The 22,101-nt window shown below is 36.9% G+C and overlaps 1 protein-coding gene across 1 annotated transcript; it reads left to right on the top strand.

The window, feature by feature from the left end:
* Positions 1-1,724: 1,724 nt before the first annotated feature.
* LOC101171286 (SH3 and cysteine-rich domain-containing protein 2) lies at positions 1,725-21,167 on the top strand. The gene is made up of 11 exons (XM_004080380.4): positions 1,725-2,137; positions 11,542-11,914; positions 12,111-12,205; positions 16,059-16,143; positions 16,262-16,374; positions 16,452-16,515; positions 17,475-17,530; positions 17,619-17,707; positions 18,516-18,567; positions 19,135-19,272; positions 19,447-21,167. Exons 1-11 carry the CDS (start codon positions 2,051-2,053, stop codon positions 19,543-19,545), a joined length of 1,251 nt encoding a protein of 416 aa, XP_004080428.1. The 5' UTR covers positions 1,725-2,050; the 3' UTR covers positions 19,546-21,167.
* Positions 21,168-22,101: the final 934 nt, after the last annotated feature.

The following is a 22,101-nucleotide window of genomic DNA, read 5'->3' as shown; positions in this document are numbered from 1 at the left end:
AAATGCAGCCCCTCACAACCCCATAATAACTTGCAGATTGTTGCACTTACATCCCTGTTACTTTTTTCAACTGCATTTTGTCATCTGTTCCTGATTCACCACAATTTAAATGAAGAAATATAAAAAAAATGCAATCAAAGCTTACTTTTCTTAATATATACCCTACATCGTGTGAAAAATACTACAAGAACATGTTTAAAAACACCAAAAAAACACAATCTTCATTGAAATGGGTCATTAAAGTGATAATACAATGTTATGTGTTTCCAGTTGCAAGATTGCTGTTGTAAAATAATGTATAAAAAGAAATCCACACATGCAAAAAAACATGACTCTATTCTTAAAGGGAACTGAATCAGATGTTGTGTGTGTTATTTAGTGATTGAAGAGGAGCCAGTTGATGGAGGCCAGTAAGTAGAGCAAAAAAGTCTCCTTCCTGAGCACTTAATAAAAGATGATGCTGCAAAATGGATACTGGGAAGAGCTCTGCCATTTAGTGAGAGTGTCTGTATTTCGTGACTCAACATTGAGCATAATTATAAGTGTATCTCACAGTACTGCTCGATCCACAGATGTGGATACATAATGCGACTTACAAAAAAAAAATGTGATTTTTTACAGCCTTCAAAGTGTCTTTTTGTTCTAGTTTTTCCTTGTCATTTTTCTGAGAGGCAGGGCTGTGAAGTTTGCATGCATTATACATAATCATGTGGGCATCCAGCTGCCATAGAAACCCAGCTAAACATTAAAAAATTGTGAGATTTGTGGCTCACTGATGACATTTGCAACCAGTGGGAAATTCATAATTTGATTAGAGTTATGTAACAAAAGACTTTGATCATTTTGGAGCCCTGGAAAGACTGATGTTTAACTGTCTGCAGGATTACATGTACTCTGTAGAGCAAACAATCTAACCAAGAGAAGACTAAGGTAGAATTTGTTTATAGCAGATGAATTTGCACATCATCCCTTTTTTCCGTATGTACAAGAGGCAGACATCATTCCTGTCACACTGGTACCTCTGCTTTGTTCTGAACTGTTTCTATATTTAACTCAGTATCATGGAGTACATAACACGATGACTGCAAGCCCTTATTTCAGAAAACTCAACCAAGTTTGCTTGATAATGGGTATTTAGTTCTAAAAAGAAGTACATCCCAGCTAGTGTGAAACCAGGCAGTTTTACATTTAAGCTTGATAATTAGTGAGACTCAGAGGCAGGCAGGCGGGAGGAGCTGTCCTTGGTGCTGAATCAGCCACCCATCCTTGGCTGCTGGGCTCTCTGTGGGTAGTCAGTTCACCAGAGGATCCTTGTAGTGTTTGAACCATACATTATTTTCTCCCACATTAATTTCAACACAAACACAAAGGGGAAGAGAATGAGTGTGATCTAATTATACATTGTTGCATTTTTAATGCACACATATAATCTTTTTAATCAAAATTCACAGAATCATGATTTTTAACTGAAACAAATTACAGTTATGATACAAAATTACAAAGTAATTCCATTCAAAATATAAATACTGCATTTTTTGTTAAAATATACATAAAAAGATGGATTACACTTTATACTTTCATCATCTCCAAACGTCAAAGAGCGTACGTCTATCTATGTAGGTAAAGCCCACTGCTCGTTTGGGTGTCTTTGGCTGGAGATTGACCAATCAGAGCGCTCCTTAGTGTTCGTCACGGGGAAATAAAAGTTGTAAAAGCGCGTGTGTGCGCGCGAGGGCAGAAGCGCGAGACGGTGCAGGGAAAACGTCAGGACTCTACCGGATATTTCATTCAGACAAAAAAAAACCTCTTTGCTTTTATTCCCATGCGGTTAAACCTTGAAAGAAATTAGCTTTTATTTTGGTTTGTTATGGAATTTCTGAAAACGCAAATTATCAAATGAACGCTGCTCATAAGAGAATGAGTTTACAGTCATTTTTCTTTGAACGCCACATCGCAGCTGCGTTTACATTCCTTTACTGTAATTTTTTCAACCTTTTTGGACTGAAGTGTTGTTATTGAGGGATTGTTATTATTATTTTTTTAGTTCGGCATGACGGAAATCAGCGAAAAAGAGAATGAGCCTCAGCACCGCGACTTTAACCAAAACCAGCAGACCACCAGCCAACAAGAATCAAAGGTATTGAATTTTTTACACAAATAACCGAGGTCGTCTGAAAACGTATGTTGTTATGGTATGTATATGGTCACTCGTAGTTATTGTTTAAAATAGAATGTCTGAGCATGCACGTTGACAGTCTTAGGAAGCTAATTCTGTAGCTGCAGGTCTTGCATAACAAGTCTAAGCCGATTGGATTTTGGTACCTGAGTTGACCTCAGAGTTAAAGAGCATATTTTCCTTCATATGTGGCGAGAGATTAGAATAATATGGAAAGATTTGAATTGATCAGATTATCAGTGAGGAAGAGCAGATGTTTATCTATGTTAAAGAAGGGGGAAACTTGCAGAAGAGTAGTTCTCTGACCTGCAGCCTCACTGGGACAATCTTGAAGTGTACTAGAGAGGTCAGAAGTTTATCCCTAATTTATTTAATTCCTTTATAAACACGTTAAAAAAGTTGCAGAATAAATGTATTCTCCGGTTAATGTTTGAATCTCTCATTTTTCCCAGTAATATTTGCAGGTAAATCAACATTTTTGAATGGATACACTAATTTTTGTTTTACAAGTCATTCTAATTAACCAAAGTTTTCCTAAAAAAACATGATTAATAGTCATCCTTTATTCATTTTTAGCCTAGTTTTTATAATAATGGCTTTACTTGAACTTTTTTGCTCTAACAGGTCTGTTCTTGTTGTTCATTCACTGAGGAAACGACTTGGCTGCAGTTTAGCTTTTACAGAGGCATAGTTAGCCCAAAGCTATACATCTTTTTTCTTCAAATGGTAGAAAAAGAAAGAACATATTCTTTTTTGGTTCAGATTCATATTCTTAACTCATTTAGACCAAAGTTTTCTGTGAAACGGATATTTCAATTAACCCTTGTTTCTCTGAAGCAGAGTGGTTTAAACTAAAACCGAAAGATGACATTAGTTCAGCCAACCAATTTGTATTTCTTCAAGACAGAATTTTTGGAGAAAGGTATAAAAAATCATGGGGGATTTCTAAACACAAGCTGTTATTTAACATTTACTTTCAAGCAAATAGAAACAGTATTCCTAAAGTTTGTGAGGACCTTTCCTTTGACCTTTTTTCCACTCTGAGGAAAATGGTGTTTAAAAGATGTTCTTGTGGCATTTTTACCATTATGTAGGACATATAAAAAGAAAATAAAGCTCAAAATTGTATTTTTAGTATTTTTTTAATCTAAAATGTAGTGAATTAGGAGCAGACGGAAAAGGCTGTTGAAAAAGAGTATATTTGCTACGTAGAAAATGCACAGGGAGGGCCACCAGCTCCCTGCTCTGCTCCATTCCGATCCACTCGCAGACAAATAGATTCATTTACATCTTAATTTTCCTCATCCGAGCTGGCATCCGGGTCAAAATGAATCTAAACATACATTTTTGTTGTGCAGTTGTGTTAGGTTGTGGGAGACCACATTAACAAAAGGATGTCAGGAAGCAGGGGCAGGCTCACTAAGCGGCAACAGTCCTCAGAAGTGACGATAAGGATTTTTGGCTAAAAAACGGCATAATTATAGTTAGAAAAAAAATACACCAGGAACTTTTTTAAAATAGATAAAAAAATGATTTGAGTGGGACAATGAGTTTCTATCCAGTGAACTCATCCATTTCTCTGGAACTAAAAGCTTCATCGCCTCCAGTATTTATGTTTCTAGGCCAGCTATTTTGGCCTTAACAGCAACTTTAACCACAGCCAAAGCATCTGCAACAAATTCAATTATGGCTGCCTTTAGTAAATAAACAGAAGTCAGGAGAAGCCTGACAAACAGTCCTGATATTTCTATTTGTCAACAGATAGCACAATAGATTGCAGGCAGTGAGTTGCTTTGGGAATTTATGAGCCAATCAGCTAGCAGATGTTAGCTATGTCTTGCTCGGGGCTCTGCCATAATTCACATAAGTGATGGTCCGCACAAAATAGAGCCGGGTGGAGGCGATCTTCAGAGCTGCCATGTAAGCAGTAGTTTGCCAGGCTTCTGCTGACAACATTGGCTTACTGACAAATAAATAAAAAAAAAGTGTGATTTTTTTTTTTTTTTTTAAACGCATTTGAGCTTGGTTTGATTTTTCTTCTTCTTCACTTTCAATCCTTCCTTTAATGAATTCAAAGCCATCCTCCCCAGTCCTCTGTATCTGCCTTTATGGCTGCCTCTCCATGCATCTCTTCACGGTTTTCATAATCTCTTCTGCAGCCCTTACTAACGTCTCAAACCCTCCCGCTCTCTGCTGTCCCTCATCTCTCAGAGTATGATGCTAAGTGGGCCCACCGGCTTTCTAGAGTGCTTCAAATAGACACTGTGACAGAGAATGAATAGTTATTCCACCTCCACCACCTACAGTCAAGGTGATAGCTCCAAAACTATTATTATTCCTCTATAATCACACGGAGCAAATGCCAATCAAGTATTGTTCATTCACAAGTGGGTTGCTGATTTGTTTAGATTTGAAAAGAAATGTATTTATTTTGTACTTTACCGGCCAGCTTGTGTTTTGTTTAGCAGAAAAGTATTTTCTAAAATGTCAAACTGAATTTGTTCAGTGCTGGATTAAATAGGAGAGTATGCTACATTAAATTTAATAAAAGTCAGTGAAGTGGGTGTAAATGGTGATAATGCCAGGTGGCTGCGTGCCCTCAGACGGGCCACTCAATATTCAGCTGACATTTTTTATAGGAGTGAATTTGCGGCAGTGTTTTTTTAGTCGGATTTAGTTCCCATCCATCATTTTCAGACTCTTACTCATCAGATTTTCTCTTTTTGAACGCTCTCTTCCAACTTCATTTTCTGTTCCTCCATTCCTTGGCTATGTCTGATGACCTTTCCTTCATCCCTCCCTCTGCCAGCTCTTTACATTTGCGTTTCTCTCTTCCTGAATGGTCTCCTCCTTCCATATCTGTGAGACACAGTTTGAAAAATGAAGGGTTGGAGGATCAAAATGAAAGCAAACAAAAGAGAGAGAAAAAAAACAGGAATCAGTGGTTTCTTAATGAAGTAGCATTTTATCTGCAGCTTATTAAAACTGGGATTTGTACACTATTGTGCATAATGGCTTTTGCCAAAGAATGCAGTTTGTGTTCATTTGCATTTTAAAGATTGTTGATAATTGCAAAATTTAACATTTCTTTTATTAATGAGCAGATTCAGCCACAAGTTTAGGTCTGGATGTAATAAATCAGAGTAGGTGACATTCTTTAAGAAAGCATATTCAGCCTCGTGTTTGTTTTATCTGTCTCGTTGTTTGAAGGAGGATATATGAGTCTCTCAGTCTCTTTGCACCCACACGTTTGTTTGTTGTTTTTTTTATCCCTGCCAAAGACATTGAATTATCTTGCGGATCTTTGAAAAAGCTTGGAAAAAATGCACACATCCGTTTGGCTCATCAAAAATGGCGAGGGTCCAGTTTCTTTCATATCTTCACAGTGTCATTGCTGTTGAGCAGCAGCTCTGATGAGATACTGAGCTTCAAATATGTGGCTGATCCAGCAGAGTTCAAGCTCTGTGTCAGGGTTAGAAATGAGTCAGTGGGGAATAAGGATAGATTTTTCTCTCTGACATTGTCAGTGGCTTACTCCCCCGAAGATTGACTCGAATATAAGTGCAAGATCCGCTTATCACTGTAAGGTTTAAATGGGAGTATTTATTTAACTCTCTACCCAAAAGTGACTCATTTAAGATAGTAATTGCATGTCTCAGTTATCTTTTTAAGGTGTAGAGAGTCAAGAAGTAGTAAATTACAATAAATGAGGAGACAACTTAGAAGAACACTTAGAAGAACTTGAAGATGAAACAAACTAGAAGGCAAATAATTTATTTTAGGCTTTCATTGGCCAAATTTAGATCACATTTGTTTAAGTTTCACGTTAAGTCTGACATTAGAAATAAACATAAAAAGTTGTATATTTCATAACTTTACTACATAATTCAGCAACAACTCTTTTTTTGTTGTTGCAAAAAACAAGATGTGTAAAAAACTAAAAATAAAAGCCTCCTTCCCCCAAGCAAGCATCCACAATATACATTTTAATGCTTCCCCACATGGTCTCTCTTTTTATTGAGACCCCAAAGCCCCCAAGCACTGGCAGCATTGATGCTCATTGAGCCAGAACAGCTTTCTGTTTGTACAAAAGGTCATTTTAGTTCACTTTTCTGTAAAAACATCCAAATGGAGCTGTGCCTAACAGGGTCACCTTTAATTCCGGGCTTAGGTCAACGTGAGAAGAATGATGCATAGACTGAGCTGTGCTTAACAAGGTCTGATAAAATGTTTCAAGTGAAACCACTAGACACATTAAGTTGAGAAATCTTAAAATTAGTAGGTGTTGAAGAGGTTTAGAGCTTTTGTTTTTTTCGTCAGAAACATGGCGAATACATGAATGCTGTGGTAGAACTGTAAATAAAATGTTCCTATTCAAAATCAAATGATTTTACATTGCCAGTCTAAAGATAACTTAAGCCATCTATTTCCAAATGAAGAAGAAAAACTCAAACAAGCGACTCACCTTGAGCGGATTTGACAACATTAAATTCTCAGAAAAACATTTTTACAGAAGTTGATGACTTGATAGAGATTTTCAGTCAATAGCGTTTGGTTTCATTTGAGCTCTTCAATTTTCCTATTAATTAAAGTTTAAATTGTACACTTCTAGTTTTCAAATCTTTCACAATTTTCCTCACAAGACTTTGGCAAAAAGTCTCTGTAGAAAAAAGCAAACACAGTTTTTTCTGCATAAACCTCTGACAAATAACTGCACAGGGACTTAGTTTCCATGGTGCCTTCCAGCTCAGGGAATGGGAACATTTCAGATGTAAGCTAGAATTTAGGAAAGCGTAACAACACCAGAATGAGTTTAAAAGATTGGTTTTTTTTTTAACCGAAATTGGAAGAAGATAAAGAAAGACATCCAGCAAAGAGAGTTGAGCCAAACATTGCCCATCTGTACCCTCATGAACCGCCTGCTCCACCTTTTAAGCTTTGATGCCCATATTAATGCTCATAGTAGAGCATCCAAAACACAGACATCCTGTGGTAGTTGGATCCGATCTTCACTTATCTTTTGCTGCAACGGAAAACTGATATAAAACTTTGTGGATTTGATTCTGTAAATCAAAGTTCTGTTTAACACAGAGATAAAAAATAACTCCAGTAATTTTGTTTAGCATGACAAACCCAATGGAACAGCTTTAATTTTATTGCCTCTCCTCTTTAAGAAATTTATTGCATTAAAATGACTTTGAGAATAAGAATATTTATAATATACATGTATAATCATATCGTATATTATTATAATATGATCATAATTATGTAGCTATAAAGGCTCAATTTAATATTTATCCTAGTATGTTTTTCTTTTCTTTTAATCTTGCTGATTGTCTTCAAAATGTTAAAATTGCTTAATTGCTTCATAATATTTGGCTTTATTGTATTTCTTTATTTTCTAATTCTAGTTATAATTCAGATCTCAGCCACTTTTTTTTCTCATGTTAACATTTTTTTTAGCTTCCTGCAGAACTGCACCCCTTCATGCATGCAGAAGTCCATGTTTACAAATGTAACGGCACAAAACCTTTATTTCCAGCCGTCTTGGAAAAGTTTCATATTAATAATGCATAAAATGACTGCTATACCTTTTCTTTAAAGAGCTGTTTCCAGAGTTTCCTTACAATGTTGCTTTTTAAGTTGGGAAAAAAATGAAGAAAACATGAGCCTTGGAGCATCATTTAAGGAACAGCCAGAAAACTTTTTTGTCTGAACACCCACAGAACTCCTCTGAATTATTAATACACCCAAGCATTTCACCCAGCAGCCTATTTTTAGAAGCCTTTGCCAAACAAATCCCAACAAGACTGAGATGGTTGGATGTTTGTGTTATAGTATTGAACCCTTCAAATTTGTAATACTTTAGGTAGACCTCCCACTTAAATTTCTTTATTTTATTGTATTTAAATACCATAGAAAACATCGCGCTTTAAAAACAAAAGATGTTGATTCCCGCCGGTGGCTGACAGTCTGAGGGTTTCCAGTTCCACGATCCATGAAACGACCTTTTTAAGACCAAGACTTGAGCGACATGAAGAAACGTGGAGATTTGCATTCATTAGACATTCGCATTCCTGCTCTTTTAACATGAGAGGTCATCACAAGAAAAAAAACAAGAGACTCCTAATCAATAACCCCATAGCTGCTCTGACGGTGTCTTCTACAATATTGCGCATGTCTAGCAAGCGCAGCCATGAAGCCTTGGAGATAATGAAGATGGCGGTGCATTTGCAGTGTGATCCACGCACACAATGATGATTATTTTTGGACTCATTAGTGCCTGAACTGTAAACTGGCGATAAGACCTTCAACAAAGTGTTTCCTCTCAAATTCAGTCAAAGTGAATCCCTGGAACGCCTGTTTGCTTGCTGTGTGGACCGCTTTAGGGACAAAAACTACCCTGTAGTCACTATCATTAGGGTACAATTACTGTTATACTGCTCAAAGCTAATGTACAAAGCTGTGGAAATGACCTGAAGCTATTCAAGTGCTGTGGATTTTTTTACTTAATATAGAATTATTTAGTGTTTTTTGTTTTCAAAATGTTTTTTTTCCCATGCATTTGTGTGCATCAGTTTATGTGTAATCAGCTGCAAGTCTTCCGTTGTCATTTTGATTTCAACTACCACTATAATTATAACTGTGCTGTTTGGTATCAGGGTGTATGCCACACTCAGCATGGAGCACATGGAGCTTTCTCAGGACAATAGGAAAAAAATAATCAACAAGCACGGTAAATGTTCCTCTAACCACAGCTGCATCCATTTCTGAGAAGAGACAACCTCTCTGGATGTGGATGCAGAGAGGAAAACTGACAACAAATGAAAAAGACGAGTGGTGAAGGGCCAGAACGACTTCCTTAGACATAAATTTAAACTTCCGTGTCAAATTTATCCATTTGCTGCTGCTGACTTCATGGGAGATTCTGACCTAGGAGGAGAAAAGTAAAAATTAACAATATTAGTGAGACTGCATTGCACAAATCGTCTGGGAGAATGTCCTTTGGACAGGTGAGGTTTCTGATGTAAAATAACGCATAGCAAGAATAGAAGACTGTCCACTGTGGAACATGGAGGAACAATGGTTATGTGCCAGGGCTATCAAGGCGTTCTGGAGCTAAATATGGTGACTAATGTCAGAAAACTGAGTCAAGGGTCTTAGAATATGACAAAAAACACAAACAGACAAAAAAAACCACCCTCATTTAGCTATGGACAAAACATTGGACTATTCTGAAGTTACCTTATAAGAGCATCCAATAGAAAATCAAGGAGGAGCTGAAACGTGGCGTTCTGCAAAACTCAAAAGTTGAGACAATTGGAGGAGTTTGCTGAGGAGCAGTGGGACAGGATACCTGTGACAGGTGCAGAAACCCCATAGTTGGTAACAGAAGTCCTTTTGTTGCAATGTTTGCCTCAAAGGTGCAACAAAATATTTAATTAGAGGTACGGCAATTCTTGTGCAAGTTGGTTCATTAAAGTGTCAAAATCCAGATCTATAAAGCATTCTTTTTATTATTACTGTTGTCAGTTTCAGTGGGTTGTCTTCCATTGGCAGAGATGTTCTGACAGCGTTGTCTGTATCTGTGTAAATGATTTATAAATAAACCTCAACATGATGCAGAAACAGAAATAAGAGTTTTGCTTTTATAATTAAGAAGTACAATTACTGTTGAATATTTTAAGCAGTCTATTGATTATCTCTTAAACTGGGCCACTGGTTACAAAAGACTATAATGTTGTTGCTTTAGTTGCATATATGGTAATTATGTTTGCAACTTACTGGGGACTAATTCTTATCACTATTCAACCGTGTAATGCCACTTATAAAATTTCTGGCATTAGCATTTTTGCATTTCTCTTTTTTAAATATATTTAATCATTTTAAAAGTGTATTAATACTTTAATGAGTGAATTTGTTTTCTAGTTTTGATTGAAAAACTTCCTTTTTTTTCTGGAGTTAAAGCAGTCCTTCACTACAGAGACGATTAACACAGTCAGACAAGATAAAGCTTCAACAGAGAGAGACATTCATTACTGAACAGGCTAGCAGTCAGCCAAGGAAAGCCTATTAAAAAAAAAAGCGTGAAGTCAGCTACCCAGAGAAGACATTTACGACAGGAACCCATTATTGAGTGAACGGAGACTTCTTTTTTCATCACTCAACCTAATTGGCATCTGCAAATTTGGAGCTTAAAGAAGAAGAGCATGCTCAATGTTATTGATTATTCTCCGTTGGGCAAACAAAACTTTTTAATGCGGATCAAAAATGCAAAAATACAGGAAGATGGATCTTTTATTTTTTTTTACATCACTGTTTTAAGATTTTTTTAGTTTTTTTTGCCAAAACAAGATCACTGAGTAATCTTCTCCAGAACATCCCATAGATCTTCAATTACTTTCTGAAGTTAAGTAATGGTTAAAACAAGTCTGAAAACTGTATTTTGAGATCTTTGAAACAAAATTCAGATTTATCACATTTGAAAAAAGGTATTCAGATATCATAATCTCATCTAGCATTTCTTAGTTGTAAAGAAAGGAAAAACTAGATATGAAACTGAATGCGCGCATGTCTAGTAAAAAAATTAAAGCTCCAGAAATTTGAGGTTCAAAATGCTGGCCTCATTCAGGTCACAAACACATGCAGCTAATGAGCCGCTCCTCACCATCAGTGATCTGTGACTTTATTGCCTCATTTATAAAAGCACTTTTCTTGTTGTTGTACAAGTGCGCTGGAATTAATGTAGCTATTTTGGTTGTCATTACTCCTTTCCTAGAAAACTATCTTTATTAAGCTGCTCTTTGTTATATTTTTGTGGCATACATTTTTTAAATGGGGGGAAAGTACAAATAAGATTTATAATGTAAACTTCTGACAATTTACAAGAACCTGAGAAAGGTTTAATTCAAGAAAAATATACAAACTCAGAGTTTGAGATCAGAGTATTTTCTTTTTTAACTACTTAAAAGAAGAATAGAAAGATGTATTTCAAGTGTGTATTATAAAAAAAGGAAAAAAATACATTTTTGTGAATATAAGGTAAATCATCCTGACAATTGTTAAGAAAGTAATGGTCTCTATTTGTGCTGTGCTCTCATGTCTTTCAGGGCATTCTGAAAGAAAATGTCAGGTTCTGGGAGCATTTAGGAACATTTTGAAGCACACACTAACTCTTTTCTTTAGTTTACAGCAAATAGTAGCAAGACAATTGATTACCAGTTTACACTAATTTCAGAATTGGGAAATTTTTTATACTTTATCTGTTAAATCGTCTAATTATAAAATAAAAAGTACATACTTTGGCAAAAAAGTAGTGCAATTGTTATCATTTTCATCATAAACCTTTTCATTTCCTTTTCCAGCTGCAGCGCCTGAAGCGCTCTCTGTCCCTCAAATCTGTCATGCGCAGCAAGAGTGTGGACAACTTTTTCCAGCGTAGCAATGGCGAGTCAAGGCCATCCTCAGCCTTCATCACTGCACCCCCACCGCCGTCTCCTCCTCCCCTATCGGAGTCACCTTTAGGCTACGAGCGCTCGCCTTCCTTATCTCCCAATGTCAGTCCGAACCCTTCATTGTCATCACACTCCCCTTCCATCAGTCCTTCTCTGTCCGCAAACTTCAAGATCCAGCTGAAGTCTCAGACCAAGCCATTACAGCCAGGCAAGACCCACTGTTTCCAGGAGCATGTCTTCCGTAAGCCTACCAGCTGCCAGCGATGCAAACATATGATCCAAGGTTTGTCAGAATCACAAATTGAAATTTGAATGCAACTCAGAAATGTATAATTGTAGCATTTGCAATGCTTCTATCCTATTTTACTGCCATTATATTAAACTGTTGCCATCCACAGTAGCATCAACTTCTGGCCAATTGATGCTACCTACACTTTTTAAGTCTTTCTGATGAAGTGCATTGTTTGGTTTCAAAACAGGAAACTCCAAGCAAGGTTTGCGCTGTAAAGCCTGTAAGTTGGCAGCCCACCTTTGGTGCTCCTCTGAGCTCTCCCAGCAGGCCTGTAACGGCAAGGTAAGACTTCTTAAGCAGGGCTTTTTTACACCATCAATGGCTTACTTTTTTTTGCATTTTGAAAAAATCTAAAGGGCATTTTAAATATTGTAATACTTATAGCTAAGAGGTTTTGTATTTATTAAAAAAAAAATCTCTTCTTTCCCCAATTTTTCTCCAATTATCAACCTTCAACCTAACATTACTAACGCAACCAGCCAAACTGTTTTGCATCAAATCCTTTTTTGTAGCAAGAACTTTTGCTTTTAGCTTTCAATTTGACACATTGGTTAATTCAGTCTTTTATGGGAGGGCACAATTCGACCCATGAGGAGACAGGTTATTAGGACAACATGCTTTATCAGGTCTGGTTGGTTTCACACTGTTATTAAAAATTAAAAGAAGTTGCTGGCATCTCCCAACAGCCTTGCTTACCGCAGAAAAAAAAAACCCATAATTAATTACTTTTATACACTTAGTGCAATTGTTTCCCAAATGTACAGAGAGTTAATGTATTCCCTACAGTAAAAAAAAAATAACAAATGCACTGTCAGCAGAATAACCCATGATCTGAATGCTGGAATCGTCCCTCTCAGTAATTTAGAGTGGCCCTTTAGTGCGGAAAAATGCTTAGCATTAAAGCAATTAAACCCAATTTCAACCCAGAAGAAATTAAAAAGGAAGACTTTGAATGGACAAAAATAACTTTTTGCAAAGTGAAACTTCCCTACTCTAAGAAATGTCAGGGTTGCAGTGACATGAAATGATCCCGTTTCTATGAATGTATCAACAAGAAGAAAAACCAGAGCTCAAAGAAGCTAAACTCCACATCAACATATGCCAGCGGTGTCTCACAGCTTTTTTCCTCCTTCCTGCTGCACATGGTGATCTTCTCACTCAATGTCTTCGTCCTCTTCTTCCTCGTCTTCTTCCTTGTCTGAGTCCTGAATTTCCTTCCTCCCCTGTCAATTCAGCGTGATATTCTGTGTGTTTGAGGTGGGGACAATCCCTCATGGATGTCATAGGGTTGACTCCCTCAATATGCCTTGGGGCAGTGGCCTTTGCCACCACTTACTATTAGCAGTTTGGTGTAGTTTCAAGCAGCATAGGTGTACCAAATTTTTAACAACTAAAAAAATAAAAGACCACAGTTGTTTAGCTTGCAAAAAAAGCACAGCCGTACATTCAAACCTGGCTTGCTTCTTGACAGTTTGCTCTGATATCTAACCAATTACTTTACAAGCTTCAATTGAATTAAGCAGCTTTAAATCCCTTTTGCATGATAGCTGTTTGCTCATATTGCTGATTAATCGCACCATAAGGATCACAAAGTCATAGAATTCAAAAGGTAAATTCTAGAGTATAGTAACTAAACGAACTAAACTTAACTTGACATCCTTAATGTATTTTATCATTTGGAAAAATATATATTTTTTAGAAGATATAACTAAAAAATCTGAATACAATGCATTTACAAACATCATTTTATCAGTAATGTTGAACCAATAGAAAGAAAAAAAAGAATATAATGCCAAATTAATTTCCCATGATCCTACACATTGAGGCAAAACATCCGTTTTTACAGGTTAAATATTATTAAATATAAAAGAGCTGGAAATTTTCCAGGTATACTAAATTTTCTGATTAAATGATGTTTAAAAAAAAACCTCATCAGCACTATTCATACAAAAATCAATACACCAACCAAAGGACATGGTGTGCTTTCAAAAAAATTATTTTCGGCTGCCATAAAATCTTACATTTCTTGTCCTAAAATTTGTCAGACTATAAGACACTGTTTAAGATAAACTAATACAAATTATATTTGATTAGAGTTTAGTGTATAACTGTGTATAACACAGAAAAGCTGCTTATAATAAAAGACATTACACATAGAGTATATGTCAAAAACTAAAAATGGTTAATTTTTATTTTCAAAACAGCACATATTCTTTAAAATCCAGATTAAAATGAACTAACTTGCTGTGTCACTAACAGGGAGAAAAACACAGAGGAAGAGAAACACTGTAAAGTACTAGACATTCAAATAAGAGGCTCGTCAAAATTTACTCTTTTGTTCTTTCCGGCATGAATTACAGACAAAACAGTTTATCACCTAAGCTGGAGCCAATTTCTATCTGCAGAACAGATATCCTCCATCAAAGCCTCTTTGTCACAATTGAGTCTAATTTTATCTCAAAGTCATGTTATGGAGCCAAGCATATTTCTCATGCTATTTGGTATCGGATCTGCTTTGTTTGTTTAATTTGACAGATTGTTGGTAGAGCCTCCATCACATGGATGAAAACAGAAATGGCATGCTGAAGTTTCTACAGATCAGTGTTAGAACCTGCGTGGACTGAATGATCATTACCACCAAGTCAATGCAGTAATTTAGCAATAGATCATTTAACCTTCATGTGTCAAAACGGTAACAAAGCTCATTTAGAGAGACGCTGGATATGGATCTGTTGTGTAATTTGTTTGTGTTTTTGAGGTGATCAGACGGTGAGTCATTACTGTCTTGTTGATGTTTGCCATCAAATGGTTATAAAGTGACTTTAGCAGTTTGTCATTATAACTTTTTTCCCTCCTTAATAGAAAGCAAAAATGACAAATAGTTCAGTTATTAAAAAAATGAGTATAAGGACACATGGATTTGAGTTCTGACCAGCCTGTAACATGTTTACAGAAATCTTTTCTAGCAATGTCAAGCTCAGATCAATTCATCATTTGTTTGGCTCGTTTCAAAAAGGTCATGTTCTGTTTGAATCACATACCTTGTTTTAGAATTTTTATGAAGCGCACTGATCTTTGTCTACAGTTTCAGCCTTTCCTCACTGACTTAAAGTCCCGCTTCAATCATCTTTTGATCTATTTTTAAAGCGTTTGATCATGCTTATGCCATTTTTAGACAAAACGTTTTTTAGGACAGTTTCTGCAGAGTGGCAGGATTTGTTAGAAATTCACCTCTGAATTTTGGGCACAGAGTAATAAGCCTTTTGTCAGGAGCTGGTGGCGGAGGACTCAAAATGCAGGAGAGCAGGCTTGGTGACATAAAATAAAACATTTAATAAACAAACTGAAACATGACAAAACCATGGGGAGAAACAAAAAGGTGGCAAAGTAGTAAAAGAGCCGTTGACCTGACGAGAGTGAACAGAAACTCAGACACTTAAATAGGCAGAGGTCAATTAACTGAACTGAAGCTGTGGATCATGAAACTGAAACTGGTGTGACTGACATAAAGAAAACCAAACACATGACCAAGAACAACAAAACCAAACAAAACCACAGAATCCTTACACCTTCTTTCATTTCCCATCATCCCTCTGTTTACACTCTCTTCTGCTAGCTTACAGCACCTCACAACCCCAACCTAAAACAAAATGGCGAGCAATATTGGAGCTATCCAGCTGTACAGTTTTCAGCCAGATGCTGCTCAGACAATGAAAACAAAGACATGCGTGGATATTTGTCCGCAAGTGGATGCATCAGAATGGTGCGGAGGAGGGAGCTTGTGGCTCACCGACGGTAGCACCTATGTCATTACTAAATGCTCTTTTCAAAAGCATTTTTTTGTCTGCTCTTGATTCACAATGATTTGAATAAAAAAAAATACATTTTCAAACTTCATTTTCTTTATATACAAAACGATTGGACACACCTCATTTGTTTAAATGTTTTTGTCCAAACCTTTGGTCTGTACTGTATGCCCTCCATCATCCAAAAAATGCTACAAGGACATGTGAAAAACACAAAAAAAAAAACAAGTAAGCTGAAAGGGTCTTTAATATTTCCTAATGAACATAATGTAGCTGTACACCTGCTAAATTCTTCTCTTCCCCTCGCTGCGTCTCCTCTTACCTATCAGGCGGGAGCTTTTAAGAGAAACTTCAGCTCTCCTCTGCTGTCCATTGATCCACTGGGTGTGGTCAGAGAGGCTCCTGCTGCCCAAGGTGAGTGCAGAAACCACAAAGTGATTCATCCCTGCAGCCTGACTCTCGGTGTGGATGAATTCGCTTCAAAAATACCGATTGCTGATGGTTGCTCATTTTCACTTTGTGTGTCTTGTAGAGGCAGATCATGTAATTGTTGATCCAGTGTATGAGGCTCTGCGCTATGGCACATCGCTGGCTCAAATGAGTCGCTCCAGCTTTGGAAGTGTCTCCGAGTCTCCCTGCCATGAGGTACAAAATGCTCAGCCACTCCTGTAAATGATGTGAACATCAAAAAGGAATATCAGGTGATATTTTCTTTCTTATAGACAGAAAGACTTCAGGAAAAACTAGAAAACCAGCCTATAGCTGAGGAGGAGCAAATTCCAGGAAGTGAGTAATATTATTATGGATAACACAATTTTGAATAAGAAAAAATACAAATGCATTTTTATTTATTTTAATTTCGGATTTTTTTTATTAAAAGAAAAACATTTCTGAATAGTAGCAGTTGCTTTTATCATGCAATATTAAGAAATATATATATTTTTAAGCTTAAATTTCTTTATGTATGTCCTCCATCATGAGAAAAATGCCACAATGAAGAAAAAATAAATAATTCGGCAAAAACACCATTTTCATCTAAGTGGATCTTTAAATTTTGTCTTTTGCTTTGGAGAATCATTTCTTTTCCTAACACTAAATAAGCATGTGTGTGTTTTGTCATAACCACTGCTTTAGTTTCCCAATAAATGTTTAGTGTGTGTTTTTATAGCTCAGCAAAAGTGTTTTAATATTCTCTTAGCTGTTTTTCTACAGGGTCTTTTTCTCTTTTTTGTCTTTTTGCTAAGATAATGAACCAATAAAATGTTATTGTTTCACCCTTTTTACATTAACATAAAGACTTTCTAGTGATAATAAGAGACGGAGCAACTAGGTTTACTTTTCAGTGCAACTTTTTTTAAAGAATAGAAATCTTACGATGCCGTGACCTGGAGACAAATGAGTCTTCCCAGAGGTTAACTTCTTTAATAAAAGCTTTAAACATTTAACCAGCTCTCTAAATACTGAAGTGTTTGGGCCGTGCTATGAAGTATGAAGGTCATCGCTGCCTTTGTGTGCTTGGTACTTTTGCTTTTTGCCTTCAGTCCCAGGAGAAAGGATCGTCTTTCTGTGCTTTGCTTTGCACTTTACTGTAAATGACCTCCACATGCTCCATGTCTCTGCTGGTCATTTGTAAACTCTCCTTTTTTAATCTTTCTTCATTTTTTTTGTCTTATCCTTTTCTCACTTTTTTATGACCTTTTTGCGCGTGTGTCATTTTTGTCTTATCCACTCAATACTTTCCCCAGTGCTCACCCCTCCTGAAAGCGAGAAAGCCGATTCAGAAGACCGGGTCAGCCTGAAGGTGTGTAGTCAGCATTCCTGCACCAAAACAGCCAGTCATACCCATTCTAAATCAGTACTAATCTTTTATTGTTGTTGTTTTTCTACAGACGCCCAAGCGAGTGCCAGTTCATTCCCTCCACACATATGTGGCGCTCTACAAGTTTTTGCCTCAGGAGAAGAACGACTTGGAACTACAGTTAGTTTGGTTTTGTCGTGCTCTGTTGGTGTGCATCTGTGTGGATCAGGGTAGCCTGGTGAGAAAGGACATTTGCACACCATCTGCTTCCTCAGCAGGATGGTAGTAGGGGTTTGGTGGGGAGCTTCAGACGGGGTGGGAAGAATGAGCTGGGAGGCCAGGAAGGACAAACAGCTGCGCTGACAGAAAGAAAAAAGTCTTTGTATGTTAGTAGGTGCAGTAAACTGCTGAGTGTGACAGCCCGCCTGCAGCTAATGTGGAGGGTACAGTAAATCTGGGAAAGATGTATGGCATGAAGCTCCTCTTCACACTCAGAGTCTCTGGAGACGTGTGAAAAATCTCCTGCTCGTCTGCTGCATCATCACAATCTCCTCCTGCATAAAAAATGGCACTTAAATGTTAACCAATCACACTCGCTGGTTGGTCTGAGTTAAAAAGGCTTCTATATTTGGGATTTTATTTGTTTTTCTAGCATCACAACTTCAGATTCATGTCAAATACCCAAAAACAAACCTATATGGTGTGATCACAATGTCAATTTTAAACAAATTTTGTCCAACTTTAATCATATTAAGGCAAATATTTAGTATTTTTAGAAGTCTTGAGCTAGATGCCTACAATATTGATCAGAACTACTCTTTTTAGCATAAGAGCTGTGATAAATTTCAGAACTAAGTATTTATTATTTGTAATATTTTCAGTTCAGTTACAAAGCTTTCTTAAACTTCAACACCACACACAGCCTTGTAAATAAAAGTGTGCTGAAGCTTAGTGGAGGATTTTTCAAAACTCCATTTGTGATTTGCAGACCTGGAGACAGAGTTCAAGTAACAGATGACTCAAATGAAGACTGGTGGAAGGTGAGCAGCTGAAGTACACTGTCATTTTTTAAAAACGTCACAATTTTTAAAGGCATTTTGTTCCTCTACTCAGAGCACATGCTTAATTAAAACATAGCCTGTTAATAGCTATACAACACCTTTCAAAATAGCAGATATATGTGAAATTGTTGTTATTTTTCAACCTTAAAATTTATGTTTTCACCTTATCTACTTAAGTAAACAGCACTTCTAGTTTCATAAAGGTTGTAGATGCTGAAACTTTTAGTTTCATCTTGAAAAAGTGAACATTTCTCCCTAATGGTTGGCATGAAGTATAGTCATTTCAAACAACATCACTGGGTTTGTAACATTACCAATAAAAATAAAGCCGTCTGGTATGCATTTGTTAACTAAGCAGATAGATTTTATCAATTAGACACCCAGTGCTTTTATTTTTTTTTACAAAGTCATACATTTTTTCATTTGGATTTTTACTTATTATAGGTTTAGAAATGCAGAAATTGTTGGATTTTTGTTTTCGCTCTGTACACAAAACAGCCCTTCAGATTAGCTGACCTCATGTTTTTGTCCCTCTGTGTTTACCAGGGGAAAAGCGGACACAAGGTGGGATTTTTCCCTGCTAACTTTGTGCAGCGGGTACGCCCCGGGGAGCGGGTGTATAAGGTCACTACTGCTTTCCATGGCAACCGAGACAAAGGCCAGATGACTGTAAAAGAAGCCCAGGTGATCATCTTTTTATGCATACTGCTTTTTCTAAGCGAATGCTAATTTATGCAGAAACTGCAGAGATTAGAGGACAGGGTGTTATGCCTTTCAGTTGAAAACTGCCACATTAGTTATTGCCATTTAAATCTTTTTCTGCTTTCCTTTTCTGTCTTTTTTTTCCTCCTGTCTCAGATCTGTGTTGGTAAAAACGAGGAGATTGACGGCTTCCTCCGGCTAAGCAGCGGGAAGAAGCGAGGCCTGGTCCCTGTGAACTACATGATAGAAATATGACCGAGACAAACCTCTCCTTGACCTTTTATCCGATAAAGGAGTTTGCATTGATGGAGGATCGCTCAGCAGTGTTTAGCCAACACTTCACTGACGACCGCCCACCTCCAGCTCTCCAAAAACGGCAGTAAATTAGCAGCTTGAGTGGACGAGAGCACGCGGCTTCGCTTTCCTCTGCAGCAGTCTAAAGAGAGCTTAAGACGTGATGGAGCATCTTCACAGCTACAGTCCTGTAGCATAACATCACTTTTGTATGTAAGAGAAATGTAGCATCGTATTGAGAGGTGTACAAGAAGGCCGGTTACCTCACTTGCCATCTCCTCTGGCCAGCTCCTTTAGGAAAAAGGAGACAATTTTGTGAGAGCGTCAGAGCATGTTAAACATTTAAGTCAGAAGTGAGCAGCCTGTGTTCATCTCAAGACAAGATGATTATTATTCTTGCTTTTGCAAACACCTCTAAACTAACCAGATGCTTTATTTGTGTCTAAAACATGTTTTTTCATGCATTCTCTGTTGATCAACTTGTGCACGTTTAATGCTGTAAAACATATGCATACATGTCACTTCTGTTTAGATTAGAAGAAAAATCAGGTATTTCGCTGCATAAAAACAAATATCTCCTCAGTTCTGGTCTAAATAAAGTCAAACTCAAGCATATACCTAATCAGATGAAAGCAAACAATGGATTTCCAGATGCTTGATTTGTATTGTTTACAGGTCTGAAGTGCATTCTGGGAGTTTTTATTGTGTAAGATGGGAAAAGAAGAAAAAAAACACAGTATTTATATTTTCCACTTCACTGTGACATTTGAAACCTGCCCCCTGGCATGACACTCCGACTGCCCTTCATCTGAAACGTGTAGTGTTACATTGTGTGTATTTTTAACAACTTCAATGATGTGGTACCAGCAAGAAAAACCAGAGCAGGAGAAAAATGCCCAAAGACAATTCAGTGGGATTTCTTTGAGTTATAAAAAGAGGATTTTTTTTCAACTTTTAATCCTATAAAAGTAATTTACAAAGCAGAAATATTTCTAAAATGAATTACTAAATACATTAAGTGCTGGGTGTAAAGATGATGGAAAGCTCAATGGGTCTTCTGCTGTATATCTTGATCAAACACACGGAAGCAACAAAACTGTTGATACAACAGCAATAACTGTATACACATATATGACTAACTGTAAATAACCTTGTTAAATTACTGTACATATGTGTTTGCTCTAAATAATACTCTGACTAATATGTCTCAGGAGCGGACTGAGGGCATTATTTGATTTGTTAACCGTTCCATTTGTCTAATTTGACTCATGCGTTTATTTCCTTGACTAACTTATTTTTTGTCAGCACAACTCTTTAAAGATACTATGCACTGCAGCTTTTGCCTCACAATTTATTTATTATTTGTCAAGTCACAGCCAGATTTAAAGTTGTGCTTCTGTTGGTTTTGCATTGTCCTCCTGAATCAGTCTACATCTGCTACTCCAGGACATTACACTCAGAGTAGGACTGGCTCAGGATGAGTATGATAATTTCACCTACCTGCACACTGCCTGGCTAGTTCTCTGCATGGGTAGCTGCCTGGTAATCTTGACCTGAATCAATAAAATCAGTTAATCTCTCAAGCTGTGTGTTTCTTCACATGAGCGTCAGTGATTGTGCTGCCACATGCTTTTATTCTGAAAGGCTCTGCAAGAGGGAAGCCATGGATTCATTCTCATTATTATAAGGTACGAACATTAGGAGCAAACATGATAAGGATTTAGTTTTATTTATCTTCTTAGCCACACAAAAATGAGTAGTTTTTTTTAATCTGAAAATGAAAAGCTTTTAAAAGCTATTGTAACTGGATTTGAGCTATTTGTAACTTTTTTTTGCTTCAGTACGACTATAATCTCTAAAAGACCAGGTCTAAACATCATGTTTTGATTAAGATTAAGCTGTAAGCACTAAGATTGGGGAGTTGTCCTTAAGGAGTGATCAATGAAGAGATGGAGGGTTTATAAAGCAAACAAGGAATTTCCTTTCCAGCAGAAAAAATGTGACGGCTGAAATGTTGCAAAATGTTGCTCTGTAGGCTATGGATCTTTTGCAGATTCTATCTGCCTCCATCTAATCATTTCATCTGCATCCCCCTCGCTCATGCCAGTCCCTCTCTTGTCTTCCTTGACTACCTCCTTTTTAGGCTTCCTCTACTTTTCCGGGTAACTGACGGAGAGGTCAGGGGTAAAACCCAGGTCCAATGGTCTATGTCATGAATAGAAAATGTACTTTTTGTTGACTAAACAGGACATTGCAAACAAATTTTCATGTATCAATCATTAAATGGTGGGGCTTTGCTTGCTTGACAATCAATTTTCATGCTCTTTGTTCCCTCAGTTTTGTGCCAAATATTTTCAATTGTGCTCAGAAAAATAAAAAAATAAAGCAAACGCCATTTAAAAATACTTTAATGACACAAATACATGTCATTTTGTATGCGGAAAAGCTTTTATATCAAAAGTCTGTTTTCTTTATGTCAAATTCTGCTTTCATTTTTCACAGTAATTAGTAAAAGAG

The sequence above is a fragment of the Oryzias latipes genome, chromosome 19 (genome assembly GCF_002234675.1).
Source record: "Oryzias latipes chromosome 19, ASM223467v1".
NCBI lineage: Eukaryota > Metazoa > Chordata > Actinopteri > Beloniformes > Adrianichthyidae > Oryzias > Oryzias latipes.
This window is presented reverse-complemented; position numbering and strand designations above follow the sequence as displayed.